This window comes from Denticeps clupeoides, chromosome 5 (genome assembly GCF_900700375.1).
Source record: "Denticeps clupeoides chromosome 5, fDenClu1.1, whole genome shotgun sequence".
Lineage (NCBI taxonomy): Eukaryota > Metazoa > Chordata > Actinopteri > Clupeiformes > Denticipitidae > Denticeps > Denticeps clupeoides.
Genome location: NC_041711.1, coordinates 5,725,033 through 5,752,251, shown reverse-complemented (window position 1 = coordinate 5,752,251; position 27,219 = coordinate 5,725,033). Strand labels below are relative to the sequence as shown.

General features: G+C 41.2%; 1 protein-coding gene across 1 annotated transcript; it reads right to left on the bottom strand.

The window, feature by feature from the left end:
* Positions 1–20,986: 20,986 nt before the first annotated feature.
* tent5ba (terminal nucleotidyltransferase 5ba) lies at positions 20,987–26,896 on the bottom strand. The gene is made up of 2 exons (XM_028981835.1): positions 26,548–26,896; positions 20,987–22,742 (listed from the first exon to the last, which is right to left on the bottom strand). The coding sequence occupies exons 1-2, from the start codon at positions 26,701–26,703 to the stop codon at positions 21,717–21,719; spliced, it is 1,182 nt and encodes a 393-aa protein (XP_028837668.1). The 5' UTR covers positions 26,704–26,896; the 3' UTR covers positions 20,987–21,716.
* Positions 26,897–27,219: the final 323 nt, after the last annotated feature.

The window sequence follows — 27,219 nt, the reverse complement described above, 5'->3', positions numbered from 1 at the left end:
AGAACAGGCCACATCACATGCAATCTCCAGCCTTTTCCTGACAGCAATAGACAGTCACCGAGTCAAGCCCACCTCAAGAGGGCAGCCATCCAAAGCCACAGCACAGCAGAGGAAATTGTTTTTCACCCCAGTGACCTCCCGTGTAAGAGGGATGACATTCACCACCAGATTCACCCATACGCTTTCCAGTACACAGCTGGCATCACCACCGATTACGTACCAGTGGCCACCACAGCTTGGTCAGTGTGGAGACTCTTGGATGACATCAGACCAGAAAATGAATGATTTTAGACTTTTTAAACCATGAATAAGCTCTGTAATATATCTCTCAAATCCTCTATGTTGAGTTGCCATGGCCTGCACATCTGTCATTGGCTGGGGGTATTTATAGCGATGCTGGTATGGTGGTTAAATCCCGAGCACTATTTTGTGGAAGGTTCTAGAGGATGTTTGGAGATTGTCAGGACCACCCAACATGTTCCTCTCTTCACCTGTCAATGCCTCCACAGTGGTTCTGAAAGTTCAGAAAGGTGTAATCTAGTCATTTGATCTCATATAAGAATTTGTCATTAAGTTCTCCTACCTGCTCTGATGGAAAAAATATCCCACAACCTCAAACTGAAAGCTCGAGAATTCCAATATGTCTGAGACAGAAAACTGTACAGGATTGTGAGATTTTGCCTGAAAATCCATCCTACACCAGCTAATTATACATGATATGCTGGCAGACATGGGCTTCTTTCTATAAGCAGTCTGTGAAACAGCTTGTGGCTCTTTGAAAGGCAGCATTCATTTCATCTTTCCTGTCTTCATATTTCTCTTCAAACATTTTACACAAGAAGCACTTTTAAACAAACCTTTCAGAGACTGGGGAAGGCATGGCATATAAACTCATAAAAATAAAAGCTCAGTAAATGCAGCTCAGTAGCTTTGATGTAAAGTGAAGTTGGCGGGTAGGTGTGTATGGTTTGATAGGTTGTGAAAGGCTGTCGCCTCGGGCTCACATGTGTGACTGGGGGGATTCAGGGGGAAACAAAACAGAAGTATCTCTTGTGTTTATGAACTGGTACGACATGTAGAGATGCCATGAACGACTCTTACCTTACAATCTGCTCATCACCAGATCATAAAAACAGAATAAAAGTATTACTGTCTTCTGCAATTGCATGTTATTTTTTCTACAAATCCATTTAGCAACATGATCAGTTAGCAGCACAGGTTTTGACATAAGAATGAATCACAGCTCCCAGCAGTTCCATAAATTTGACCACATGTGTGTGTGGGGATGAGAGTGTCTGCATATAGTGCTTCTAGCATAACTTTAGTGAGCGGTGTTACTTTTTGAAAGGTCTCCATCTTAATAAAATTTTCACTTGATTACAGCCCATCCGTCTTCACAGCGCATCACTTTTTTTCAAATTTTGTTATGTTGCAGCCTTATTCCAAAATTGATTAAATTAATTTTTTCCCTCAGAATTCTACACACAACACCACATAATAACAGCATGAAAAAATTAGCTTTGCTCAATACCTTATCGATGCACCTTTGGCAGCAATTACAGCCTCAAGTCTTTTTGAATATGATGCCACAAGGTTTGCAATCTATCTTTGCCAGTTTTGCACATTCCTTATTGCAGCACTTCTCAAGCTCCATCAGGTTGGATGGGAAGTGTCGGTGCACATTTTAAGATCTCTCCAGAGAGAATTTTTAATTCATTTACCAAAACCTCAACTAAACTTTTTACATGTTGTCATTATGAGGTGTTGTGTGTAGAATTCTGAGGGAATGTGCTGTGAATAGTCTCTGGATGCACTGTTATGCAATGGACACAGACTACAATAGCAAATATAGCATAATCATATTGTTTTTAAGATCAGTTTCATCACAACAGATTCATCACAACCTCTCATAGATCTTAATAAAAAACAGGGTTTCCAATATTGCTGATATACAGCAATTGGCAGATATACAAATGATCTACATTAGGAGGTGAGTGAGCTGTGTACTGGTGGTCAAAATTGTGTTAGTGTGCAAATCCCTGCTTGCTCTGATTTTCCTCATCATTAACCTGATGGTAATCCTTACAAGGAACATCCCAATCCATTTATAGAGGCCACACTTTTCCTGGCACCGGATTCAAACCTGGTACACATTAGGTTTCTGACCAGAACCAGTTTAACTAGTTCTTAATCAGTTCCTAATCATTTTATCCACATGTAAAAGGATCTAGGTTGTGTACCAAGTTAAACTTGACACCCTGCAGATGGGTGGCAGCACAGAATCTTGATAGTCTATTTGCTTCTGAATACAGACAGAAGATGCATTTTTGAAAGTTAAAGGGTGTTGGGTCATAGTACTCTTTCTCTTGACTTGTCCCAGCATTGGTTGTGCTTATCTCTTCAAACCATTCTAATTAACTGCTCACTTCCACCATTCCCCATACCCATTATTACAAGCTCATAAACACCTCATGATAAAGGTGTAGTCAAAAGGGAAGGTGGAAAGCAGAGAGGGAAAAAAAATGGAAAAATCATCAGAAGAAATCTAAACATCTTTCAGCTGTTCTTTTAAGTTCCAGTTGGATTTATGATGGCCTTGTGAGCTTTCTTCAGCACAGAGAAAGGAGGGAATCCTGCCTAGACATTTATCCAATAGAAAAAATGCTGGGGCCACCTAGGGGTCAGCAGCAAACAGGGCCTAGTTAACACACAAATGTTTCCCTGATGTCATGGCGACGGAGGTCCATTACTGATGATGTCATGGGAGACTTGAGTGGGGTCTATGAGGGAAGAAAGGGATTCTAGTTGAGGTTGTCAGCAGGGTCACTGGCACATGGACATTCACAGTCTAGCAGACACTGGGTACTCCAAAGGGATCTGAAGAAACATTTCCCAGGCTCATGAAAGGGTTCTTTGTGGAACAATTTTTTTTGTATGTCAGAGGTCACAACAACTACTGTGTCAGTGACCCTCTCTTGCACTTCTTTATTGGAGGCTTCATGTGTGCTTGACCAGCCATTCGCTTCAAAATAGGTTCCATGAACTAAAGTATTGACAAATAGACTAAAGACCACAACGCCTACATGAACTCATATAGCACCTTCTGTTGTCCAGGGGAATTCATTACACAATATGTTGAAGTGAATCTTTGTGAATATGTTGAAGTGAATCTGAAGTGAAGGTGTTTAATGGTACTGAGGTCATAGCTCCATGGATTTATGTCACAGTCATTTTCCACACCATTTAGAAAAAACAGTGGCTTACATCTATCTTTTTGTATGTCAGTCTGCCCACCTATTTAGCTCTGTCAGGATTGACTGCAGCTGGGCTTATCACCAGTGGCCAATCCTGACGGCGCATAAAGGCCGGACATTTCCGCCCCTTCAGAAGGGACAGCATTTTCGTGGACGTTAGTGCACGTATGTGTATGTGTATTTTCAGTTCTGGCAATCGCCACACGCCTTAGTTTTAGTTGTTCCCCTTTTATTTCCCGTTCTTGGCCACCACGCCATTCTTTATTTGTGTTTATTGTTTATGTGTAATAAAACCCCTTCCCAACATGTCAGACCTCTGCGCTTCCTTCCCCCGTAAGTCCGTAGACGTGACAAGCTCTTACAATATTCATAATACTGGAAAGTACTTATGTATTTGAAGTCCTAAGAACTTTTAGTTTTGTGTTAATTGTATGAGATTATAAATAATATGGAAAAAATACAGTGACCTCAAAAATATTATAGCATTGATTTTAAAACCAGTACCTGTTTCAGTGCCTGTAACTTTTGTAAACTTGACATGTGTGTTCAGTAGGAGTGATTAAAACCCTATAAACCAGTCAGGGTTCTTGCATCTTTCATGGATTTGTTTCTTTACATTCCTGACGAAGTAGTCACACTCCAAATGATTGTATTGTGTTAATTTCTGTTAATTTTTGTCCATCATTCCTTGTGGCAACTTCTGTGCCTCATTCTCTTACAAACCAGGCAGTGTGACAACCTGAATGTATACTTGAATGGTCTGACCTCTACGACTCATACAAAATGCAGCAGCACGACTGATCTTCAACCTTCCCAAATTCTCCCACACGTCCCCTCTGCTACGTTCCCGCCACTGGTTCCCAGTAGATGCGATGCACGCACCAGATTCAAAATACTGATGCTGCCCTACAAAGCCAAACATGGAGTAGCACCATCCTACCTCTCAGCCCTCATTATACCTCGCACTGCACCTCGTATACTCCAAGCCTCCAGTACTGCTCGCCTGGTCCCTCCATCTCTGAAGGTAAAAGGAAGACACTCATCTAGACTCTTCTCTGTCTTGGAACATCGAAGCACGTTGTAAGTCGCTCTGGATAAGGGCGTCTGCCAAATGCCTTAAATGTAAATATAATGTAAATGTATACTTCTTCATGCAAAGCAAACACGGTGATCAGGAATAATAGTTTGACCATATAAGAGGAGAATCTTAGATGCACAGATTCAGATTCAGATCACCATGCTGATTACCAAAAACAGCCATTCATGAAAAACAATTCATCAGCAGGATGTTGATTCACTAGACAGTTTGCTTTTTTTGTAGAAGCCAGTTATTAATTTCCAAGAAGCATTTTTCTTTATAATAAAGCTAATTATATGAACTGCATCAAGTCAACTGTTTGAATCCTGTTTTTTACCATTAATATAGAGAACGATAATGAAGTGATGCTCTGGAACACTTGAAGATGATTTGAAGATGATTTACACACAGTCTGCCGGTCCTCTTCTCATTCATCCTGCATTTGAATTTTCTAGGTTAGTCTAATCAAATAGTCACTTAATTTTATTCATTTGCTGAGCATATTTATTCTAAGGAATTTTTTTGCACCAGTCTTAATTAACATCTATTGATTTAGCAGAAGTTTGCTTCATAGTACAGTTCATAGTTTACATTGTGACACATTAATATGAATAAATGCAAACAAGATGATAGGGTTTTTTTTTTTTTTTCAAAGAAATGCAGTAAGAGATCCTGATTAGCACCAAAAGCCTTCAAACGTTCCAATTCTTGAGCCTGTAACAAGGAGGATGGCTGGGCTGCAGCTGTGGGGACAGCGAAACTCAGTCCATTTGGCCAGTAGCCATTACGATTTACTGTGTCTCTTCTCAGAGGGCCAACAAATCTCCATTCATCCTGCTACCGTTATTCCTTCGACCATGCCTAAGACCTAGCAACTGGAAAATCCCATCAGCTGCCAGAGAAAATATTCCAACAGACAACCCAGAAGGCTGGGATCCAACATAAACTGGATTTAACCACCGAGGAGGAAAACTCAATTGCATATATTCTGTCGGAATATCTTTAACGTTTTTCCTCTTTACATATCTGTGAAATTGTGAAGGTGTCATATAGTTCAGTCCCATCACCCGTTTTACACCAGACGAGTGACTCCTCCGAGCAGAGAAACAGTGAAAAGTTCACCATTGCTACATACCAAGTTTTTACTGTGTATTTTGTGTCCGTAACCATCCACTTCCTCTTCTCTCTGAGAGTCGTTTGTGGTTGAGCCACTATGAAGTGTTGAACAGTTCAGTACATTTGTTGCATTTATGAAATGTTGCTCCAGGGTTCCTTGACTGACTGTTGATCCAGTGTGTGTCCAGCGCGCCCAGAAATGCCCTATTTATTTTAGCCAGAGCTTTTTAATCTTCCTATACCGTGCCAGAAGTGCAAAATGCAGTTTGCTACATTTTTACAGTGGCGGTTTTTGATATGGGCGACATGGGTTGTTCACCCAGGCAATACCATGCTAGCCACAAATTTGCTAAATCCTTGTGAGAGGTTTGGTTTGCAGTCCACAAACGTTTTAAAACCTAAACCAAATGAAAAGAGCACTCAAGAATATTCACGAATTTTTTAAAAACTGATTTCTAGGGTTTTCAACCATGTATGCAAGACTCTGTTGTGAAATAATGTAACAATGTTTAGTTTAGCTTGTATAACCCAGATGTGAATGTGAATCAGTCCTCTAATTAAATATGTGAATAGAAATTATTGAAATCCATAAAAAATGAGAATTTCTGGATAACATATGTAATTCAGAATTGAGTGGTTTTAGTGCATAGTTAATTTTTTTGCCATTTCAGAGCCGGTATAAGTTAAAGGAGATTTAAGGAACCACAAACTACAAAGATTATTATATTTTAATGGTGCCTGTGCTCTCTTCATGCTTTCGATGATCATCTGTCTGTACAGCTGAATTCCAGTCTGGCAGATCACATGTTCATACTAGATCTATAGCCCTCACTCAGAACAGACCACATATTTTCACAAGCTCCCTCCCAAAAAAACAGAGCACTTCTATTTTTCACACCAGCTGTGGATTGCATTAAAGGCCTCTTTTTATCCTGAACCTACTGGTAAATGTTTAACAGTCATAGCACATTATCATTTTTTACAGTATATTTCATATCTCTCCTACAAACTTTACAATTTAATGTAATTAATGACAAAACATATTGACTGTCTCACAGTACCATCAGCAAACTTGCAGAATGTTGGAACTGGCTTCATGCAACAAAAAAGAAAAAAGACAGAGCAGGCACCGTTGTATCATCTGATTAAAAAAAACAACTCTGCTCTGCTTCACATGGACACTTCCAAAAGGATCATAAAAGGAACATAATGCAAAACACGTGCTCCGGAGCGACTTTCATTTGACCTTTGTGTTTGATGAAAAACACGCAGTGTTTTGGAAGGCGACATGCCACATCTGTTCCTGACAGCATGACAAACAGAAACGAACTGAATTTGGGCCACAATCACAGAAAAGATTTATTAAATTGATTTATTTTATTTGAACTCAACACAACTGGTGAAAGCAGAACCACAGTTTATGTACTGGAGATAACGATCACCAACAAAAAAAGGGAAATTTATTTATAATGCACATTTATCCACAGTACATAGTGAAGAAAGTTCTGAACAAATTAAAATTATGGGATAGCACATGGATTGCAAACACATTTCATGAAACACATTTCCTTACACACACATGAGTTTATGTAATGGTAGGAGGTTTCAGGAATTTTATTCTGTCTAATATTCGAGAAACGGTGCACAGGCATTCTGGATTGTGCAGTGATAGTGCATTCGGTTGTAATTATGAAAAAAAGTACAAGACAGCAGTGAAATTAGTAAGATGAATGTACGTTTGTTGAAGGTTGTCATGTTTTGTTAGCTGTGGGGTTACTATGTCTTGTTTCATTGGATTTCAGTCTAAAGGAAATCAATCACCTTGTGGACTTACCACGGATGACTCATGCTGTTCGGTCAGCTCTCAGGCAGACTCGGGGTTCCACGTCATCTGCTTCCCATTAGGAAAGGGACTTCAACACAGGCCCAAAGCAAATGTTCATGCAAACTTCTACAGGAGTGTGTGGCAGCGCTGCATGCAGTAGTCGAGTTGTAAAAAAGCATCGGGGGAAGGTGAATTTTATTACACATATTTTGGGCAAATGACAGCAAAATACTATCTTAAAACAACATGCATGGTGTGAATGGTACATGTCTGATACTCAGATTTACTCCCAAAGCAGTCAGGTCTAGAATTTTCACTCAAATACCGGGGTGTGAAACAGCAGTGTAACCTATCTTCAGAACAGAAGACTGTCTGGAAAAAACTACGATAACATTTCATGATTAGAAATATATAGTTAAATAGACAGGATTTTAAAAAGAACAGTGGAGCAACTCTAAAATTTTGGTTTAAAATATAAAACATTTGAGGTAGGTGCTTCAAATGTAAATATGCTTTTTAACCTTTCTGCTAAGTATATAGGAAGGTCACATGACACCATGTGTGGGCTAAGCAGATCCTAATTTTCTGCTCTTCAACCCCTCGTACCAGATGCAATTTGAAAAGAATTTTCCACCGAAAACAGTCCCTCTCCAGAGGCATTTAATTGAAAGATGTTGCAAACCCCTGATGTGTGTAGGATCTGCATGACCTTTAGAACCTTTAGAATGAGAGTGCTGACCATGTAATGCATGGCAGTCAGTGCTAAAGCAACACCTGGCCCAGGTACCATAAAAACATATCCTTTATGACGACTTTGGAGGATTACTGGTCAGCTGATAAGGATTGTTTTATGGTCACATTTACTGAAGTACTTTTTCTATTTAATTTATTACACATCAGTAAGTCAACAGAAACATTGTGATATTTTGAGTGTTTTTTCACTTTTATTCTACATGAGTAGGCAAAAGAATGGTTTAACCCAGAAAACGGCCTGTTTCAGTTTGGTTCCTCTCTGTTCACCATGGTTAATTTAGACAAAATTGTGTTTTCTCATTTGGTTCTGATCTGGACTGCAGATTTTCATCTCTATTTTTATTACTTCAGACTACATTTTGTGCAGAAAATGCTCTTTCCTCACCAGTGTTTCTGTACATATTAATGTGACATATTGTTGGCTACTATATACTGTACAGTCATAACAAGCATTGCATGTAACCTTGTTTTGAAAGTAACACACATAATCACAATGATTATAGTGGATCTAATGGATCTATAATTGTTACATCCATTTATATGCCTTAAGGTTGGTCCAAACAGCCTGTTAGTGAATGTTGTTTTTTTGATCATTCATTCTGAAGAGCTCAATATTCTGAAACCAGCTACCAGCTTCAGAATGCAAGCTTGATGAATGTTTGGTCAGTGTTGAAAACATTTATGCAGCCACAGGTTCTTTGTAGTACCCTCTGGTTTCAAGGGTAGAAAGATAGAATATCTCCTTTCTTCACCTCCCACTCGAAGACAAGCTGCAGCACAATCTCTCGCTGCCTTCCTCCAGTTTCCAGTAACTTTGCAAACAGAAGCATGGGATTTGGTGTGTATGTGGCTGAAGGCGTGCATGGAACAGTGGGAGGACGTAATACTCCAAAGTTAGAAATAGAATATGCATCCACATTAGTAATTTACATGTCAATTAATTCTTTTAACATTTCTTGTATATTATTAGAATTTCTGTTCTGTTTAAATTGCACTCTGTTCAGAACTTTTTCAGTATTTACTGTGGATAAATGTGCATTACAAATAAATGTTACTTTCTTTTACTTAGCTGTTTGGGATCGTTATCTCCAGAACATAAAGTGTGGGTCTGTTTTCACCAATTGTTCTGTGTTATATACAATATATAAAACAAAAAAGTGTGTTCTTTTTATGTCTGTGTAATAGATACGTTTTTAAGAAATTCATTCATTCATTCCAGCTAGGAGGAGTGGTGCTGACTGCATCCTCTCAGACTCGAAACACAAACATCTTTCTCAGCAGCTTACTTCCTCTCTAAGCAGGAAACCAGGATATAGGCTATATTTCACCCTCATATGGACCCTAACATCCAGTTCTGGGATGTGTGTCCCCTTCACTTGCAATGTCCTTTCAAGTTTTATTGGAGGACCATTTGAAATGTCATTGGCCTTTCCTGAGTTGTGCAAAGAAATTAAAATGATATCTTTACCAAGGTTTGGCAAAATACAATTGCCATAAATGTATTTAATAATGTACAAAATACCAACATACATACACCCATGCAGCATGCACGATTAAATGTGATAGCAGAGTTACAGTCAAAACAAGCACCAAGAGAAATTATTTGACTATCAGCATTATGAAAAAAAATTCAACATGATTATTATATCTAAAATGTCATCCAAATTTTATATAAAAGCAGATGTAATATAAAAGTAATTTGAAAATATGCTAATAAGGACACCTAGATTTTGCATTCCAATTATGCATCCCCATTTTGATAAGAGACTCACTCAGATTTACTCTGTTTACAACAATACAGTTTTTCATGACGTTTAGCCATATCATAATCAGGTATGACATTTACATTTACATTTACATTTACATTTACATTTACAGCATTTATCAGACGCCCTTATCCAGAGTGACTTACAATCAGTAGTTACAGGGACAGTCCCCCTGGAGCACCTTAGGGTTAAGTGTCTTGCTCAGGGACACAATGGTAGTTAGTGGGATTCAAACCTGGGTCTTCCGGTTCACAGGTGAATGTGCTACCCACTAGGCTACTACCAACTTGGCACCTGATACATTGTCCACAACCTCCTCAATTTTCTGCACAGAAAGGAAACTCCCATGCATGGTGATGGAGGATTCCTGGAAAGCAGAAGAGTTAACCTGGAGAATTATAGATGGGTGCTACCGCATTCTTAACAAGGCAGTTACTGATATAGCACTGTTATATACAGACCTATAGATAAGGTACATTTTATTCTGCCGGTTCTGCTTTATACGCTGCTGTTTACAACATTGAAAGATGGTAATATTTTGTTGTGTCTAGTTAAGTCATTACTACATACATACATCATTCTCAGATCCACCCTGCTGTGTATTTCAAAGCCCTTTTTAAGAGTTAAATGTTTATTACACTTTTCCCAGAGAAGACCATATAGGCTGTTTTTGATTGTGAGATCATTTAGCATTGCCCAAAAGAATGTGTAGATGTGTGTTGCCATGACATTTACATTTACAGTATTTACCAGACGCCCTCATCCAGAGCAACTTACAATCAGTAGTTACAGGGATAGTCCCCCCCTGAAACAACTTAGGGTTACGCGTCTTGCTCAGGGACACAATGGTAGTATGTGGGATTTGAACCTGGGTCTTCTGATTATAGACAAGTGTGTTACCCAAAGGGCTACTACCAACCTGACAGGTAAGTTGTAGCACAGAGTGCAGTTTGCTAAATCTGTGCTTTCCTAATGTATTTATGCATTAATAAGCCCGCGGTTGCAGCATAAGGTGGAGGCTATTTGTTAGCTGGTGTCAAGGACTAAAGTGTTCCTCCTCCACGTCTTCCAAGGGAGAGACAGACAGAGAGAAGGAGGGATCGCTGATAGCCTGCAGAAAACCAAGTCTGTGTGGGGCAATTTTTTTTACATTTTAACATGCCCTTCACAGCACAAAAACCTGAAGCCTGAATGCTCTGCAATGACATAGTGACAGCCCAGTGGCAGATCAGGGCAGTACTGCAAGCGTCACTGCAACAAACACACCTGCCTTCTCTGGTAGTACCCTCACTAAAGCAGCATGAGGTATAAGAATGGAGCCAGATGGCAACAACATCACCACAGCCACACCATTTCAGGAGGGTGAAACAGCTGTGTGGACACAAGAAATCCACTTGTTAGTGTGACTAATAATTCCAGACTGTCCCTGTTCGAGAGTCAAGCATACATCAGGGAAGGAAATGGAGAACATGAAGTAATGCAACCATCATGCTGCATAGTGCCTACTGTACAATCCTGTTGATCAGAGTTAGGATCAACAACAATAAGTGGCAATAAAACGTCAGCTGATTACATGAATATACTATCATATTTCAAGATATTTCAATGCCTGGATTCAGTCTCTCCTGAATGATGGATGGTCTTTAACCCACTGAGAATCTTTTGGCTGTGCTGGAGATGACTTTACACCATGATGTACACTACCAAGGTGGTAGTAGCCTAGTGGGTAAAGACACTCGCCTGTGAACCAGAAGACCCGGGTTCAAATCCCACTTACTAACATTGTGTCCCTGAGCAAGACACTTAACCTTAAGTTGCTCCAGGGGGACTGTCCCTGTAAAATACTGACTGTAAGTCGCTCTGGATAAGGGCGTCTGATAAATGCTGTAAATGTAAAAATGATTCAAATAATGTTCATATTTTGCTACTCAGAAACCCTGGAATCCATCACTTACAGCATCCTTTCATTTCACCATTTCATTGGGCATGTGTTGGGGTTCTTTAAAGTCAAAGGACAGAATTCATGGTGTGATTTTTCACATACATTTTAAATCTGTTGAGGTGAAGTTAAATGTTTTCCAGGGCAAGAAAATCATGTGTGGTGATTACTGATCATAAAGGGTAGCAATACAAAAAAGCACATATAAAAAAAACATTAATGAAAAAACAGAATGTGGGAAACTGATAATGCATTATTGTGGGCTTTGAATGGTTTTGGTGTGGAACAGCATTATTGTTATTTATAGATTGAGGGTTTTGTGAGTGTGTTCCCGACGTTGGGTTTATTTATTCTTATATTTCCTCTCATGATGGTAGATGCATTGGTCCTCAAAAATCTCATTAAGACTGCAGCCTCAACTAACAGCCTCAAAACTGATTGAGAGGCGAGTTCTGATCTGAGCCGTCAGAGCTGTGTATGTGTTGAAGGGCAACCCCAACACCCCACCACTACCCATCCCCCTTGCACATCTGGCTCAGGGAGGAACACCGGATAGCTTTCATTTGGTCTCCGGAGCGGATGAGTAGAGTGCCTGTGCCCAGTAAATATAGACAGGCTGAAAGTGGGCTCTGTTTCCGCCGCCGGAGCATTTTAGTGAGACTCAGTACCCCTGATGGGCCCAGCTGCTGGCTTCTCTGCCATCATTCCCCAATCAGAGATCACTGTTCTGTGTTCAGATGTGCATAGCATGTTATGAGAGGAGGCTGTACTATTTCTGACAGCTTAGTTTTATGGTGTCATTTTACATCACATGGATTTTTTTTCTTTACATTTCACGTGCACAAATGCTCTAATTCATATAACACCTGTGAAAAAAAGTTACTGTGAAATTGTCTGTTAGTCAAAATAAGATTCAGTTCTCGTTTTTAAACTTGTTCCTTCAGTTCCTATTCCTAGTATTTTGTGTGATGATGGTTTGTCTTTTCTTTTACATACAAATCAAATTTCTTAAATTGGTGAAAGAATTTCCCATTTGTAAGTTTTGTCATTACCTTTAAAACATTTCCATATAAATGTTTTTCGTGTTACCTTTGAACAAAATACAATTGATTTAGATATTAGATATGTGTACCATTGTATTAAAACTATGTTTAATAAGTTTAAAGTTAAATAAAGCCAAATAAACTGTAAATAAATGTTCACTACACACCTCCTCCTTTTTCTGTGCCTCTCTTCTCTATTTTTTAAGGTCATTATATAACCATTAAATATTTGCCCTTGGCACCAGGCAGCTTCTGGTGAACTTTCCGTTCGTTGTGGGTGCAGATGTGATCTCCGGCACTTCCGTGTTTGGTCACAGGCAGGGCAGGAGGGCCTGGGAGCAAGACTCTGAGAGGCCTGCACCCTGTGTGGGTAAACTCCAAGGCTTCGCCTCACAGATACTGCACCCATTCAGTGTAACCGTGCTCACAAGATAAAGTTGGGATTGTTTGTCAGTAAGTTGCAATGCCTGGAATGTAGGACTCCAGTTCCCCTCTGGGAGGGAGGACATTCGTTCTCTCTGGCACTGACATAATCTAATTCTCTTCTTATCCATCTGCAGTAGAATACATTTATTTCCCATTCCCAGCAGGGGCCATATGAAGTTGGCAAAGGATCACGGCAGAAGCCACCCTGAGCAAAATGAAGAAACAGATCTGATCTGTCACTGATGAGCTATTCTGAGCTTCCTGGTAACATCAGAGAAGCTTTTCACACGAGGTTTCCAGATCTACTAAATATCCTGCTGCACTCACAACATTACGCTACATCCTAGTCTGAGAAATAATTGAGTAAAGCAACATACAAACATTTTAGTTTGCTACCAATTGGTACCATTGTCTTCGTTTGAATTCAGTATTTTTCAAAATATTTGTGATATTTGTGCCACTAGAAACTGAATTAGAATTACGTAAATTTGAACCTAGTTCAACGCAGAACCTGTTCTGCTTATTTCAGCTTCTATTCCTGTATTCAGATTGTCATGATAATAAGGCGGAACAGGGGATTGAGTGAGTATCGGTAGAAATTATAACCCCAATGCAGAAAGGCGCAAAGAGGCAAATTTCCACCACTTTAATTTACGAATGTGAGACCGGCGTGAGCCGCAACATCCACTGATGTTGATGTTCATGTGTAACGACAAGACAAGCGCAGGATAGGAAGGCAGTTCAAAACCAAACAGGTAACAAACAGGATAAGTCTTACTTTTAAGGAGCAGGACGATAAAAGGCAGATTCTTTGCATGAGAACAGCAAATAATGACTGAACAAAGAATGAAAAGTGTTACGTACCAGCGCGGGACCAGAATGTGAGCGCATGTGGGATGAAACAAGAAACCTCGTGCGATTGGACGCAAGGAGGCAGGTAAGTTTCCTCCAGTTTAATATGCGAACAAGAGCCAGTGTGAGCCGCAACACCCCACGGATGTTGTCGTTCACGTTTTAGATTTGGGGTATTTGGGAAGGGACAGGACGAGAGGAAAGAGTTGAGAGGTGAGGAGATGAACAGAATACGTCTTACCGGTTGAGGTGGAGAAGGAGCCAAGTCGAGTTGACGAATGCCAATCAATGACTCAGCGGCTGGCAGTGGCCATCTTGCCAATTTATAGGAGTCCTGTTACCTCATCTCCGTGTTGCTCACGGTCACATGGATGGAATCATGTGACAGACGGCCATAGTGTCTATTTACAGGAGTCGCGTCACCTCGTTTCCGCATTTGCTCCTGGTCATGCAGATGGAATCACGTGACACAGACACAATCATGCTGTCAGTGTTGATGATCATAGTATGGGTCATGACAGAAAGGTTTTAATCACCCACTCCGTTCAAGCAGCAGACGTGGTTGATTAGAATCCATTCACGCCTGTGATTCAGTGCCATGAGCACCGAGGTGTTACACTTTCTAACCCAAGAAATGTTAAAACCATATTAAACAAGGACGGCCAGCCTGAGATTAATCTGGTTATGAAGTGTGTTGCACATTTATGTGAAATTATGTGTTGTATCAGTATTGCAATTAATAGCAACTTAAGTCAGTTAACTTTAATTTAACCTGATACAATTTTTAATTATTTAGGAAAAATGACATAAATGTCACATAATTGCTTTACAGTTTACTAAAGTGGTTGATGCTTCTATCTATTGTGTTACTGGTCAATATTATCCATCTTAACTTTTGAAGTGAGAGTGAATTGATTGTGAAACAAGCACACGGTGCACAGCACACGGTGACACAACGAAATGTGTCCTCTGCTTTTAACCATCAACTGAGTGAGCAGTGGGCAGCCATGACAGGCGCCCGGGGAGCAGTGTGTGGGGACGGTGCATTGCTCAGTGACACCTCAGTGGTTCCTTGGTGGCTCAGGCTTCGACCTGGCGACCTTTTGATTACGAGGCCGCTTCCTTAACGGCTAGGCCACCACTGCCCTTTCCAATTGTCACTGACAGCCTGTGGTGACTGAATGCAAGCAAAATCTTCGAAATTCAAGTGCGAATTGTATTTTTTGTTTTCTTGGGCATTCAATGCTGCTACAACAGGCATCCACTGCTCACCTTGCAGCATCCAACATTGTGGCCAAAATTCACAAGTCTCTACAATGCTTGGAACCGCATTCTTCCAGTAACTCCAGGGTCATCTCCAGTGCCAGCCCCACTACCTTCATCAGTTCTTCTAGTCACAGCATTGTTGCCAGGTTCAATGCTGGTTCCTCCTTTACGACATCTGGACTGGCATTATTCCACTCTTCTGGTCCCAGCAGTAACTCCAGGGCATCTGTTTCTTTTCCCTCTCCATGTTGTTGGGACTTTCATTCTTCTGTTCTTCCAGTCACAGCATGGTTGCTAGGTTCAATGTCAGTTCTCTCACCCCAACAACTGGATCTACATACATCCGTTTTTATGCTCCCAGCAGTAATTCCAGCATCTTCATCACTCCCGGGCCTCCTGTCATCTGACCCCACCTTCATATGTTCTCATGGGGTTGCCAGGTTCTGTGCCAGAAGATCCTCTCTTCTCTCCCTTTCTCTGTCTCTCTCTCATTGTGTCTGTCTCTGTATCTCTCCTTTATATCTTTCCCTGCTAGATATGCTGATTGAGTGCGTATGAGTTCCTGAGCCCGCCTCCCTGCTAGAAACATAGATTGACGGCTTCTGTGTTCCTGGGTCCACCTCCATGCTAGATATGCAGATTGAGGATTTCAAAACCACCAAGACCATCCCAGAAACAAAGAAGTCAACTGTGTCCTGCCTCAATGATTACATAGAACTCACACTCATCATCACAAAGTGCTTTGAGATGCTGGTTCTGAGGCACATGATGACCCGACTCCCACAGAATCTAGACACACTTCAGTTCTCCTACTGGCCAAACGACTCCACAGATGATGCAATCTAATCTGCCCTGCACACAACCCTCTCCCATCTCGACAAAAAATACACTTACGTGAGAATGCTGTTTATCAACTTCAGCTCAGCATTCAACACTGTCATCCCTCAGAAGCTGGTAATGAAGTTGGACCTGCTGGGAATAAGCTCTCCTCTCTGCAGCTGGATCTTGGACTTCCTAACATACAGGTCTCAGTCTGTGTTTATAGGAATTAACACCCCCAAGGTCCTCAGACTGACAGACAGGTTCCCCACAGGGATGCTGCTCAGCCCACTGCTGTTCACTCTGCTGATACGTGACTGTGCTGCACAGTACAGTTCGAACCACATCATCAAGTTCGCAGATGACACAACAGTAGTGGGGCTCATCACCAACACAGATGAGTCTGCCTACAGAGAGGAGATAAAACATCTGGTGGATTGGTGCCGGAGCAACTCTCAATGTCACCAAGACCAAAGAGATGGTTGTCAACTTCAGGAAGAAACCGACTGTCCCCACCACACTGCACATTAATGGATCTGCTGATGAGATCATCAGCAGCGTGAAGTTCCAGGTCATGTCATGTCAATGTTTTTTCCAGAAAAATAAAATTAACCAACTGGTTCTTCAGAGGTTTGTGTGATTGAACAAAAAATATATTTGTGCTCATTTTTACATCACCGAGCAACTGCAATACTTCACACGTTTGCACAGGGGTGGGAAATTCTCTGAGTGGACAAAACATTTGAGCCACATTCCAGATCCGCCCGTTTGAGCTGCCGCTCTCTGAACGGTGAAGCTGATTGGCCAAAGCTCTCTTTACACATATCACCATTTCTAGCTACTGTTAGTGATATTTTCATGTCATGGGAACTTTAAGAGATCATTCTTCTTTCAGGTTTATATTTCACCATTAGAAATTTTTGCCTCATGCTTTTTTTTTGTTTTGGGCAGTGGTGGCCTAGTGGTTAAGGAAGCAGCCCCATAATCAGAACACTTCCCACACACTGCTCCCCAGGCGCCTGTCTTGGCTGCCCACTGTTAACCAAGGGTGATAGGTTAAAAGCAGGGGACACATTTCTTTGTGTGCATGTGTGCTGTGCTGCAGTGTTTAACAATGACAATCACTTCACTTTCACTTGGCATGACAACAAATGCCATTTATAGAGTCCAATGAAGCCCAATGTTGCCTGATGTCATGGTCGCTGTAATTGCTTCATTTTCATGTGATTGTAATGTATATAATACAGCATAATAAATATTGGAAACTAGGGCTAGCAACATTTGTTTTGCTAGCAAAAAATGTAGATCTGGGTTGAAAACCTTGTGGGACTTGCAGAAACACTGACTACAACAATACAAGAATGTTTTAAGCAGGTCTAAAAGTACACTGTAAACTAAGAATAAAACCTAAATAATAATCTAACTCAAATCCTTATTTTGTGTTAATACCCTTCAAACTAGCATCATTTACATTTTTTCAATTTATCAGACGGCCTTATCCAGAGCGACTTACAATCAGTACTTTACTTTACTTTACTTTGCAGATGCTTTTATCCAAATCGACTTACAGGAGGAAGACACCAGCAATTCTCGTTCGATTTCTATAGATTTTGAGTTAACAAACTAAGAGCCCTGATAAGGCCTAACTTGTTAGAAAAAGAACATGCTCAGAAATTGTTACGTGCTAGACGAAGAAAAAAATAATTATTTATTTTGTATAGTGTGTATGCATGTGCATGTGTAAGTGTTAGATTTGTCTGAAAAACTTTTTGAATAAGTGGGTTTTCAACTGCTTCTTAAAGTAGTTACAGGGACAGTCCCCCTCTGGAGACACTCCAGGGTTAAGTGTCTTGCTCAGGGACACAATGGTGTGTTACCCGCTAGGCTACTACCACCACTCTCACTCCGCATAAAGGCAGTGATTTTATGTCATTGTGTGAAAGTGTATGATCATTGTATTACATAGAGAACGGTTTTAAAGCAGACAGGGTTTTCAAACAGAAAAAAGCCATACTTTTGACAATGGGTAAAACATTTTAATATTTGACTGTATTTGTTTGGCTGTATTTTTGCCAAAGGTCGACTGATCTAGTCAGGAGCCTACAGGCACAGAATATCTGTGGTTTGTTCTACAAGACATTTGAAACAACCTACCAAAACTGTGTGAAAGTGTGCCTAAAAGAAATGATCCTGTTTTGAAGCTAAAGGGATGACACCAAATATTGATTTGATTTAGATTTCTCTTCTGTTAATTCACTGCATTTTGCTAATAAACACTTTTATTTTTGAATGCATTTTAAGTTTACAGCAATTTCACTTTTGCCCAGTACTCTATAAGCAAATTATAAGATAAAGCTAAACTTCAGTTTGCTTCCATGTGTTGCTTTAAATTTGGTTATATTCCATCATTGTTTTGTCATGATCATTTTACACAATGGAAAATTATGCATAAAAATTAACGTATATATTTTATATATACATGCTATGATGACTAGAGTTGCTACCATCTGCACACTCAGTTGCAAACGCTGACTATGGGAGTGACTCTAGAGTGATTTGGTTTGTACCCAGTGTCATTTCCAAGCCATGGTGGCCATTTATGATCTTGCCTCTATCATTACTGTGCTCTAGACCTTTCATTGCTGGTGCAGCCCGCTCCACGTAGTGCTGAAAGTGTCCAGGGTACATACTGTCCACATATCCCAAGATCCTGAAGACCTCCAGTGCACTTAAAATGCATACACACACACACACAAACGCACAAGCAAACTGTGCACTTAAAGCTATTTTAAGAGCAGATTCTGTACCACACACACTGAGAGTTTCCAATCTCATGTGATTTAGCATATGCCCTACAATTACATTTTATTTCAGTTTCTTACTAAAATGTGCCTTTTTTCCCAAGTTCCAAAAAAATAGGCCAGGCGACAACCGACCCAGCTTCTTGTGTGGCTGTCCTCATTGTGTTTGTGCAGAGTTCACAGCTATTGTTTGCCTGATTCATTTACACTGACTTGAATATGGAGCGCAGTAACCGGTTGCTGCTTTCCCATGATGAATTTGGTGCAGTGGTTTCCTTTATGTCTGCTGAACTAATAAAGAAGCAATTTACTGTAAAACCCCTCCCATCAAACAGAAGGACTGTGCCAGAAGGAATGTGAGAGATTAAAAAAAAAAGAAATATGATCATGTCAAGAGCTTGGCAAGAGAAGAAGCACAAAGGACACAAAGACCAAATGTGACATCCATACTTCCCTGTACATAAGAGTTCTGTTTTTCTGAAAAAGCTCTCATAGCCTTGTAAATATGATATTTGGGGTCTTCAGAAATAAATATACAAAGCAGGGACAGAACAGAAAAAGTCCCAAAGCCTCAATAACAAGGGTCTCTTGGAGTAATATGTGTGTATAAAAACAACATAATATTTGTGGGTCTAGGTGTCAAAATGAATACAAAAGTGATTCTTTGCTACATCAGTTTACTGCCGGCAGTATATTTAAACCTTTGGGTACATGAGTCAAATGTTCGCGGCCTGAGCGAGAGAGTCTGTGTGGGTGTGACTTGAATGTGACACTTGTGACACTTCCCCATTTCAGCAAAAATGGAAACTTGTCTTTGCAGCAGACATACATTCACACCATAGACAATAATAAACAAATAAAAGATTCGCCACACAGACAGTGTGTAATTACTGATAATGAAAAAACATTCTTTCTGAGAAGAACACACCTCTCCACTGAATTCCATCAAACTTACTGATAGTGTCCTTTACCGAGACCCAAGCCACAGCACCGCGGCATCTTAACCAAACTACAAACAGAAACTTCGGAGTACAACATGGTTCTTCTCCTCTCCTTTCCTCTTCTCTTGGAGTAATGAAAAGCCAGACAACAGGAAGCCTCAATCCCAGCAGCAGCTGCTCTTCTTCTACTCCCCAAGAAACCAGCTGCAAACTAGAAGGAACCAAATAGCACGTTCTGACGAGCAGTCGTGGCATGTAGCGTCCTGAATCAGCCTCTGGGCCACAAAAAAACATGAAATGATTATTAATCTGTTTTCAGTCATACACCTTACTTAATGGTAGCTTCAGCAGAACATTAGTCAGGTACGTGTGGCTTTTGACACAAAGTCAAGGTTCTACAGTTCAAATCATGCTGTAAATTGCACAAGCTGCATGCTCAAGATTTATAACCTCACAAAGGGCCTATGTAGTGCCTAGTGAGGTTGGGATTTTTGGACCACAATTACACAATTGACTGTAATCATTAATACATCGGTGTTAAATTCATGACTATATAAAATCATACCTGCAATTAGAGACTCAACTAGGTTTTTCCTGTAAAGATTATACACGGCACTGGACATGATCTTTGGTTTAAAATAAATAAAACTGTATGAGTGTTACACTAAGAGAGTGTAACTGGGGCATTAAAAAGTTATTTAACCTATTTCACTGTGCACACATCCTGGTATGAGAAACTAGGATCTGTGATACCATATGATGCTTACGAAAGCACAATGACATGGATATGGCATTATGGAAGGAATTTGGATTCGGTTTCCAATAGCAACATGGGTGTGAGAACAAAAAATCCTTTGTTTGCATCTTTCGTGTCACAGAGAGAAGCCATTGTGCTTTACAAAGGATCCTTAGGGTTCAGGTCCAAAAAACATGCAACAGATCCACTGATGGAGCCTGAGGAGTGGCAGATATTCACACGTCTACATGCAAAGCATTACACCGCTCAATAGTCAAGTTCTAAAAAAATTTTTAGGAAAGTTTTGTAAATGTATTTAACACCAGAGTGTGATATTTTAAAGATAAAGTAAAGAAAAGAATTACAAAAGAGATTGAGCCTTTTTTTTAATCAGGTGAAAATGAAAATCAGTCCCTGAAAATAGAGATTTACATTAAATACAGGAGACCAAAAAAAACTAAAATATTTTTTTTGACTTGAGCAAGCACAGTTCTCACTTTTTTTTGGTTTTGTTTTACATACTTGTTTGAGGCACTTGGAATTACAGTGACATTCCCTTCCAAACAAAAATCAAATCATCTTTGGTCCTTTAAAAATTAGTTTTTAAAAAAAGAACAGAAAAAAGGTTGATTGAAACCAGTCAGAAGAAAAAAAATCTGCATCTGCATAGCTTATTCCTCAAAATGCAGCAGTCAACTTAGTTCCTTTACATATCATGAAAAACACAATGCTGCAAAACCATGACACCATTTTTTGCTACATAGTAGAAAGGACGAAAAGCCCTACATCCATTCTGTGAAGGAAAATCATTTCTTAGAACAAAAATATAGTTTTTGGCTCAAATTAAACATACAGCAGTAAGGGATCGTTTCCAGAGTCACGTTTGGCAAAATGATTTTACTGCTTTTCCCCAGAACCAAACTTTGTTCAGAATTTCCATTCTTAAATCCATATTACAGACAGAAAATTATCTACTGCTACTTCTCCTAACAGTATGACATCATGGCCAGAGGCATAGAGGCTGCGAAGCGAAGATCCACTCGGAAAGCAGGGACGTCACAGTGAACACAGTTAACACAGTTAACACCATTAACTGCCGGCTCAGTTACAGGGAAGCCATGTCTGGTACGAGCTGCGGCAGGAGGGTACGAGCGAGTGCACGTGTGCTACATAGTAGTTGTTGAAGTTGATGTCCCGCACATATGGAGCAGGCTGGTAGTAGCAGGTGACGTTGGTGACCGTGGGGATGGCGTTCTGCTCGGCCAGCACACGCAGCGCCAGGCCAGAAATGAGGTTGAGCGTCTGCCTTCGCTCGTGGCCCATCAGACACACCGTGCTTTCGTTCACCACCTGGTGCAAAGTGGCCAAGCAGTCATAGCGTTTGTTCTCCATACCGGCAAAATGGTTCTGCAGGTAGGCCTCCAGCTTGCGCTGCTGCTCGCTGATGTCGGGAAAGTCAATAAAGAACCGCGAGCACATGTATCGCTGTAGTGACTTCATCTCCGCCTCGGACGCCGGCCGAAAGCCCCGGACCAGCAGGTGGCAGTATTTCAGCAGTCCACCACCACGAATCTCCTCAGGGCTGCGCGTGGCAATTATCTTCTGGGAGAGGTGGCCCAAAGCTTCCTCAAAGTCCCCATACATACTTTCGCCCAGAACGGTCGGGTGGAAACTCTCAGACATGGGCGTCTCGGAGCAGCGGTCGAACAGCAGCAGTGAGTCCAGGGCGATCTGAAAGGAGTCCACGCTGAACTCAAATTGCCTTCGAAGAGAGTCTACAAACTTCAGTTCAACGTTCTTGCCCGTGTTGTTGGACAGTGAGATGAGACTCCACCGGTCTGTGTCATTACAGACCTTCACCAGTTTCTGAACGTACGCCTCCTTCAGCGTTAGAGCAGTGATGCGCTGTTTGCTCACTCCCTCAGGGAGGAAGTCCAGCAGGGAGTCCAGCACCACGTCCTTGACCAAACGGAAGGCCTGGTCATCTGGTAACGAAACCCCAAAGATCAGGTCCAAGTCCTTGTAGCCGAGGCCAGTGTCCTGGTGTAGCACATGGCTCGCCGCTGATCCATTGAGCCTTACGTCACGAACAGCAACACCTCTCTCCTCCAGTCGAGCCCGAACCACCTGCAAAAGACCAGAGTTCCAGTTAATTCTGCTGCAGAATAAGACGCAACAATAAGGAGGAAAAAAATTATTATGTCTTTACAAAGAACCAAACACACAAAAAAAAAAAAAAAACAGATGAGCCATTGTGAATTAAGATAGGAGTATTTTAGAATAGTTTTTTTTTCCCTCATAAATTTGTCAGCTGTGGAATTTTGTCAGATTATGGATGACCATTAGTCATGCAATAAATCCTTAAATTTACCAATTGGGGGGAAAGCCTAAATGATTTAAAATAGATACAAGTTGAATAAAAAAAATAAAAAAAACATTTTTAAACGTGACTGAAATGAGAAATGGTATCGGTCTAGGTCGTGATGGTAATATCAAACTAAAGCGCAAACACACCCACGCCATGACACTGCACGTCTGCTAGTATTTCACAACCGAAGGTGCATGAACCTTTATAAAGATGAGAGGAAAAAAAAAAAAAAAAAAAATCAATATTTGACTGGTTTGGTTTATTCTGTACATTAGAAAACTTGCGTGATCAGTCAGCAGAATGAGGCAGAGACAGAAATGCTTCAGAACTCAACTGAACTCCTGAAAACCTATAGACCATTCAAAGCAGAAAAACTCCCGTTCGATTCGAGCAAGCAGGTTTTGTGACGGGAAACAACTTGTAGACGAGGTTCAGAGTGCAGGCAAGAAGAACCAAAGAGGCTGCCCTTCATCAGACTCAATCAGCACAGAGGATCTCAAAAGCCAAGTCAAAAGTCAATGAGGTTGGCTATCCTTTCTCCATGAAACTTGGCCAACAGTCTAATAATCTAATCCACTGTGGGAAAAAATCTGTATCTCTGAATTTACCATATTTTTTTGTATTAGCGGTGTAAAGGCAGTACATACAAGAGACTGATGTAGGCATAGTCTGCATTGGAATAAAATTCTAAAGTTCTGACAAAACAAGTGCCTTCACACTCAGGCAGCGCAGTAAAAATGACAAGTTGTGATGTCATTATTTACTGCATACCTAATTACTTAGACCTGATGCTAGCTGAACAATCAGTCATGATAATAGTATGGAAAAAGGGGGGAGAGAAAAAGCACCTCAACTTTTTTTGACCACAAATAAAATATAAAAAATGTTTCAATCTGGTTTTAGACAGAACCTGCCTTACATAAAGTATTAAATGACCTTCTTATTTCTTCTGACCAGGACCGTATCTCTGTGCTAGTGCTCTTGGACCTTTCTAATAATCCGGCGTGAAAATACGTGGGACAGCCATCTCCTGGTTCGAAACGTACTTATCGGATCGCTTTCAATTTGTTGGCTTGGGCGGTGATTATTCTGCAAAAACCAGAGTGAAATACGGGGTTCTGGGTACTGGGCCCTTTTCATTGTACATGCTGCCACTCAGGCAGTTAAGACGTAGACATGAGGTACATTTTTTTATGCAAACATCCTAAAATGGAAAATTATCTGAAGGACATCAGAGACAGGATGACAATTTCTCAAATGCTCCACACTGATAAGAGACACATCTCACTGCCATCATAAGGGTGGATTGACAGAATATAGATTAGTGTGTGCTGATTTTTCAACTGTAAAGATTTTAGGAAGTTTCTCTCCACCTCTGCTGCAAAGAAATTAGTTTGTGCATGCATACCATCTAGACTGGATTACTGTAATTCTCTGTTTTCTGATTGCTCTGCTGCTTAGTTGAATCTTAACAGAAACACTGCAAGCATCTTACAGGCACTAAAAGGTATGAACACATTACGCCTGTATTTTCTTCTTCCAGTTAAATTTCTGCTTATCACCTATAAAGCTCTGCACGGTCTTGCACCAGTTTATCTTAGTAACCTACTAGTCCCTCATAACGCGCCCTTCGTTCTCTGGTAGAAGGCTTACTAACTGTCCCCCATGCCCCACATCTTCTGAGAAATGTACAGGATTCAGACAAAGCATCCGTATTTAAATTCAGGCTAACCCAGCTTCAGCCTTAAATCCTGCATGGAGAGTTTCCTGGTTCGGAGTAAGCACGTGACATGGCCGACCTCCATGGACTGTCCTACTTGGCGCACTGCTGACCCCATCTGATAAGTCACCTGCTGGGACTCTAACACACTACCTGGATGCTAAGTGGACGACAATAACCTTTATATGCCAGAAACTTGAGACTTGGTTCCTCTCAAGTTTTTCCATGCCACCTCTGGCTTGCTCACCTGGGGCTTTGAGAACTGCTCTATTTGTTAGGCGCTTTGTGACAAATGTACACTGTAAAATGCTCCATATGAAAAAAGATTGATTGAGAGGCAAATATATATATATATATCCCAATTTGTGTTAATGAAAATAAATCATAATACACATGAGAGAGCAGGGTCCCATCTGCAGGACTGGAACGCCTACAGTGAAGTGCAGGGCCGGGGTTATGCTCAGCAGTGCATGGTATGCACAAAACTGCTCCCCTTGGAATGAAATGTTGGCCCTAAGGCACAGGAGACCATTGCAACACACACATACAGTGCAGTGAGAACAGTTCCAGGTAAAGATAAGTGGAAGTGGAGCATGGCATCTTCCGCCAGTGGCCGTGATCCTGAAGCTGAACTGTGACGTCAAAGCTATTAAATGGTGACTCGTATGTTTGTGCTACTCATGCCTCAGATTAAAAGATCTTCTCCCCCACCCCGGTCTGTCAGATTAGCATCAACCCAATAATCAGAAATCCTTACTCATGCCAATCAGATCATAGGCTGCCTATTTTTATCAACTGGGTCAACAGACTGAAGCGTAAGACGCAACACGCTGGAACAAGCAAGAAAAGTTCCAGTCGTGTATTGTGGGTGAATGGATGGAAGTTTACGATCACACTCTCCATCCAGGTCCTTCCCTCAGCCAGTCAACCAGCTCCTCTGCAGTGCAATTTCCCCTAAAACCAGCGAAATGAGGATGTGTGCAGAGAAACGATAGACTTCAGGTCAAAGGTTACACATGTCTGTCATGGGGCGGGAAACAGAGTGCACCCCCACTGGCTGAGTTTGAACAGGGCCGAACTGTCAAAGCTGATCCACAGAGGCAGGAAACGGTTCAAGTCGGGGCGGTCAATTGCAGTACATGTTAACCGGTCAGAAAAGTACATTTAAAATACCGCATACCCTGAAATTAAAAATATTTCCAAGTACAATTTTACAGGTCGTTTCCCCTCGGGAGAGTGGTGGGAGGTTTATGGGTGTTGAAAACGTCTCCACGATCAAATCTAGAAAAGATGATGGGACCGTGATTATGAACATTCTCCAGACATGTTTGTTTCGGTTTATGTAATGTGCATCCGGACCTTACAAGCTCACTGGTGTTCTCTTACATAATCCTGAATAGAAGGAAGAATAATAGGCTGCAGGACAGGTAGATTTCAGTCTTGAGTAGTAGGTCAGGTCTGTTTTTATTTTATCAGCTAATCCAGAAAACAGCAATATTACAATGTGGAGTGTAGGAGCAGGTGATTCTGGATATTTTCTGGGAAAATGTGAAGTCATTCCAGCGCAGATCGGCTCACTGACTGATTTAAATGCGGAATGGCGACGTCAGCAGAAGTAAAACGAGGAATAAAAGTAAGACGCCTGGAGAGACAGGATCAGCCACGCGTAATGGAAACTTTATTTCGGAAATTAATACGAAAGCTCGCTAAAATGTCCTTAATACAACCCGTTTTCAGGAATCCAGGTTCATTTAACGTACTATCTGCAATAAATAACTTCACGCGCGGGAATAACCATGTAAACTTTATACAGTGTCCAGCTGGAGAGTTCGGTGTTCGGATACCTGTACGATCTGTCGGGGCTGGACGGACAGCGTGGGGAAGTTTCCACGTCCGTGGATCGGCACCGTCTCCCCCAGAATGGAGTCCAGACGCCGCACCTGTTCCCAGGAGAGCACACAGAAGCGCCGACTCTGCTCCGACGCATCACCGGAGGACATGGCGAGGTGACAAGAGGCCAGCGGTCCTTCTTCAGCCCGAGCGTTGGACACCTCCCGTCAGATCCCGCGGCTGCCGCCGGACTTCCGAATTATCAAACGGAGGGATGGAAACCGACGCCCCGAAATTCTGCCTGAAAAGAGCAAAAGGCGCGTAAACGTATGACACCGACACAGCCGTCGTCCGACCCGCAGAACGGAATCTGGACCGCATGCCGGCCCAGTCGGAGCTTTTTACATGGTGCTCATTTGCATACGCCCTACGATTGGCCCGCGATTGCTCATGTATTATGTCCGCGCCTCGGTTCACGCCCACCTCGAGGCGCGGACGCTGCTGGACCAGGAAAAACGAAACTTTCAACAGTTAGATCCAAATTCCCAGGTTCAAAATGTTTTATTGGTCAGGCATTAATGTAATATATGTACGGAAGGTGCGATTTATCCTGCTAATAAATATAAATAGAAACTAGCGCACACTAAATAAGGCAATCAGTTCACCAATGGCCAATCGATTATTCA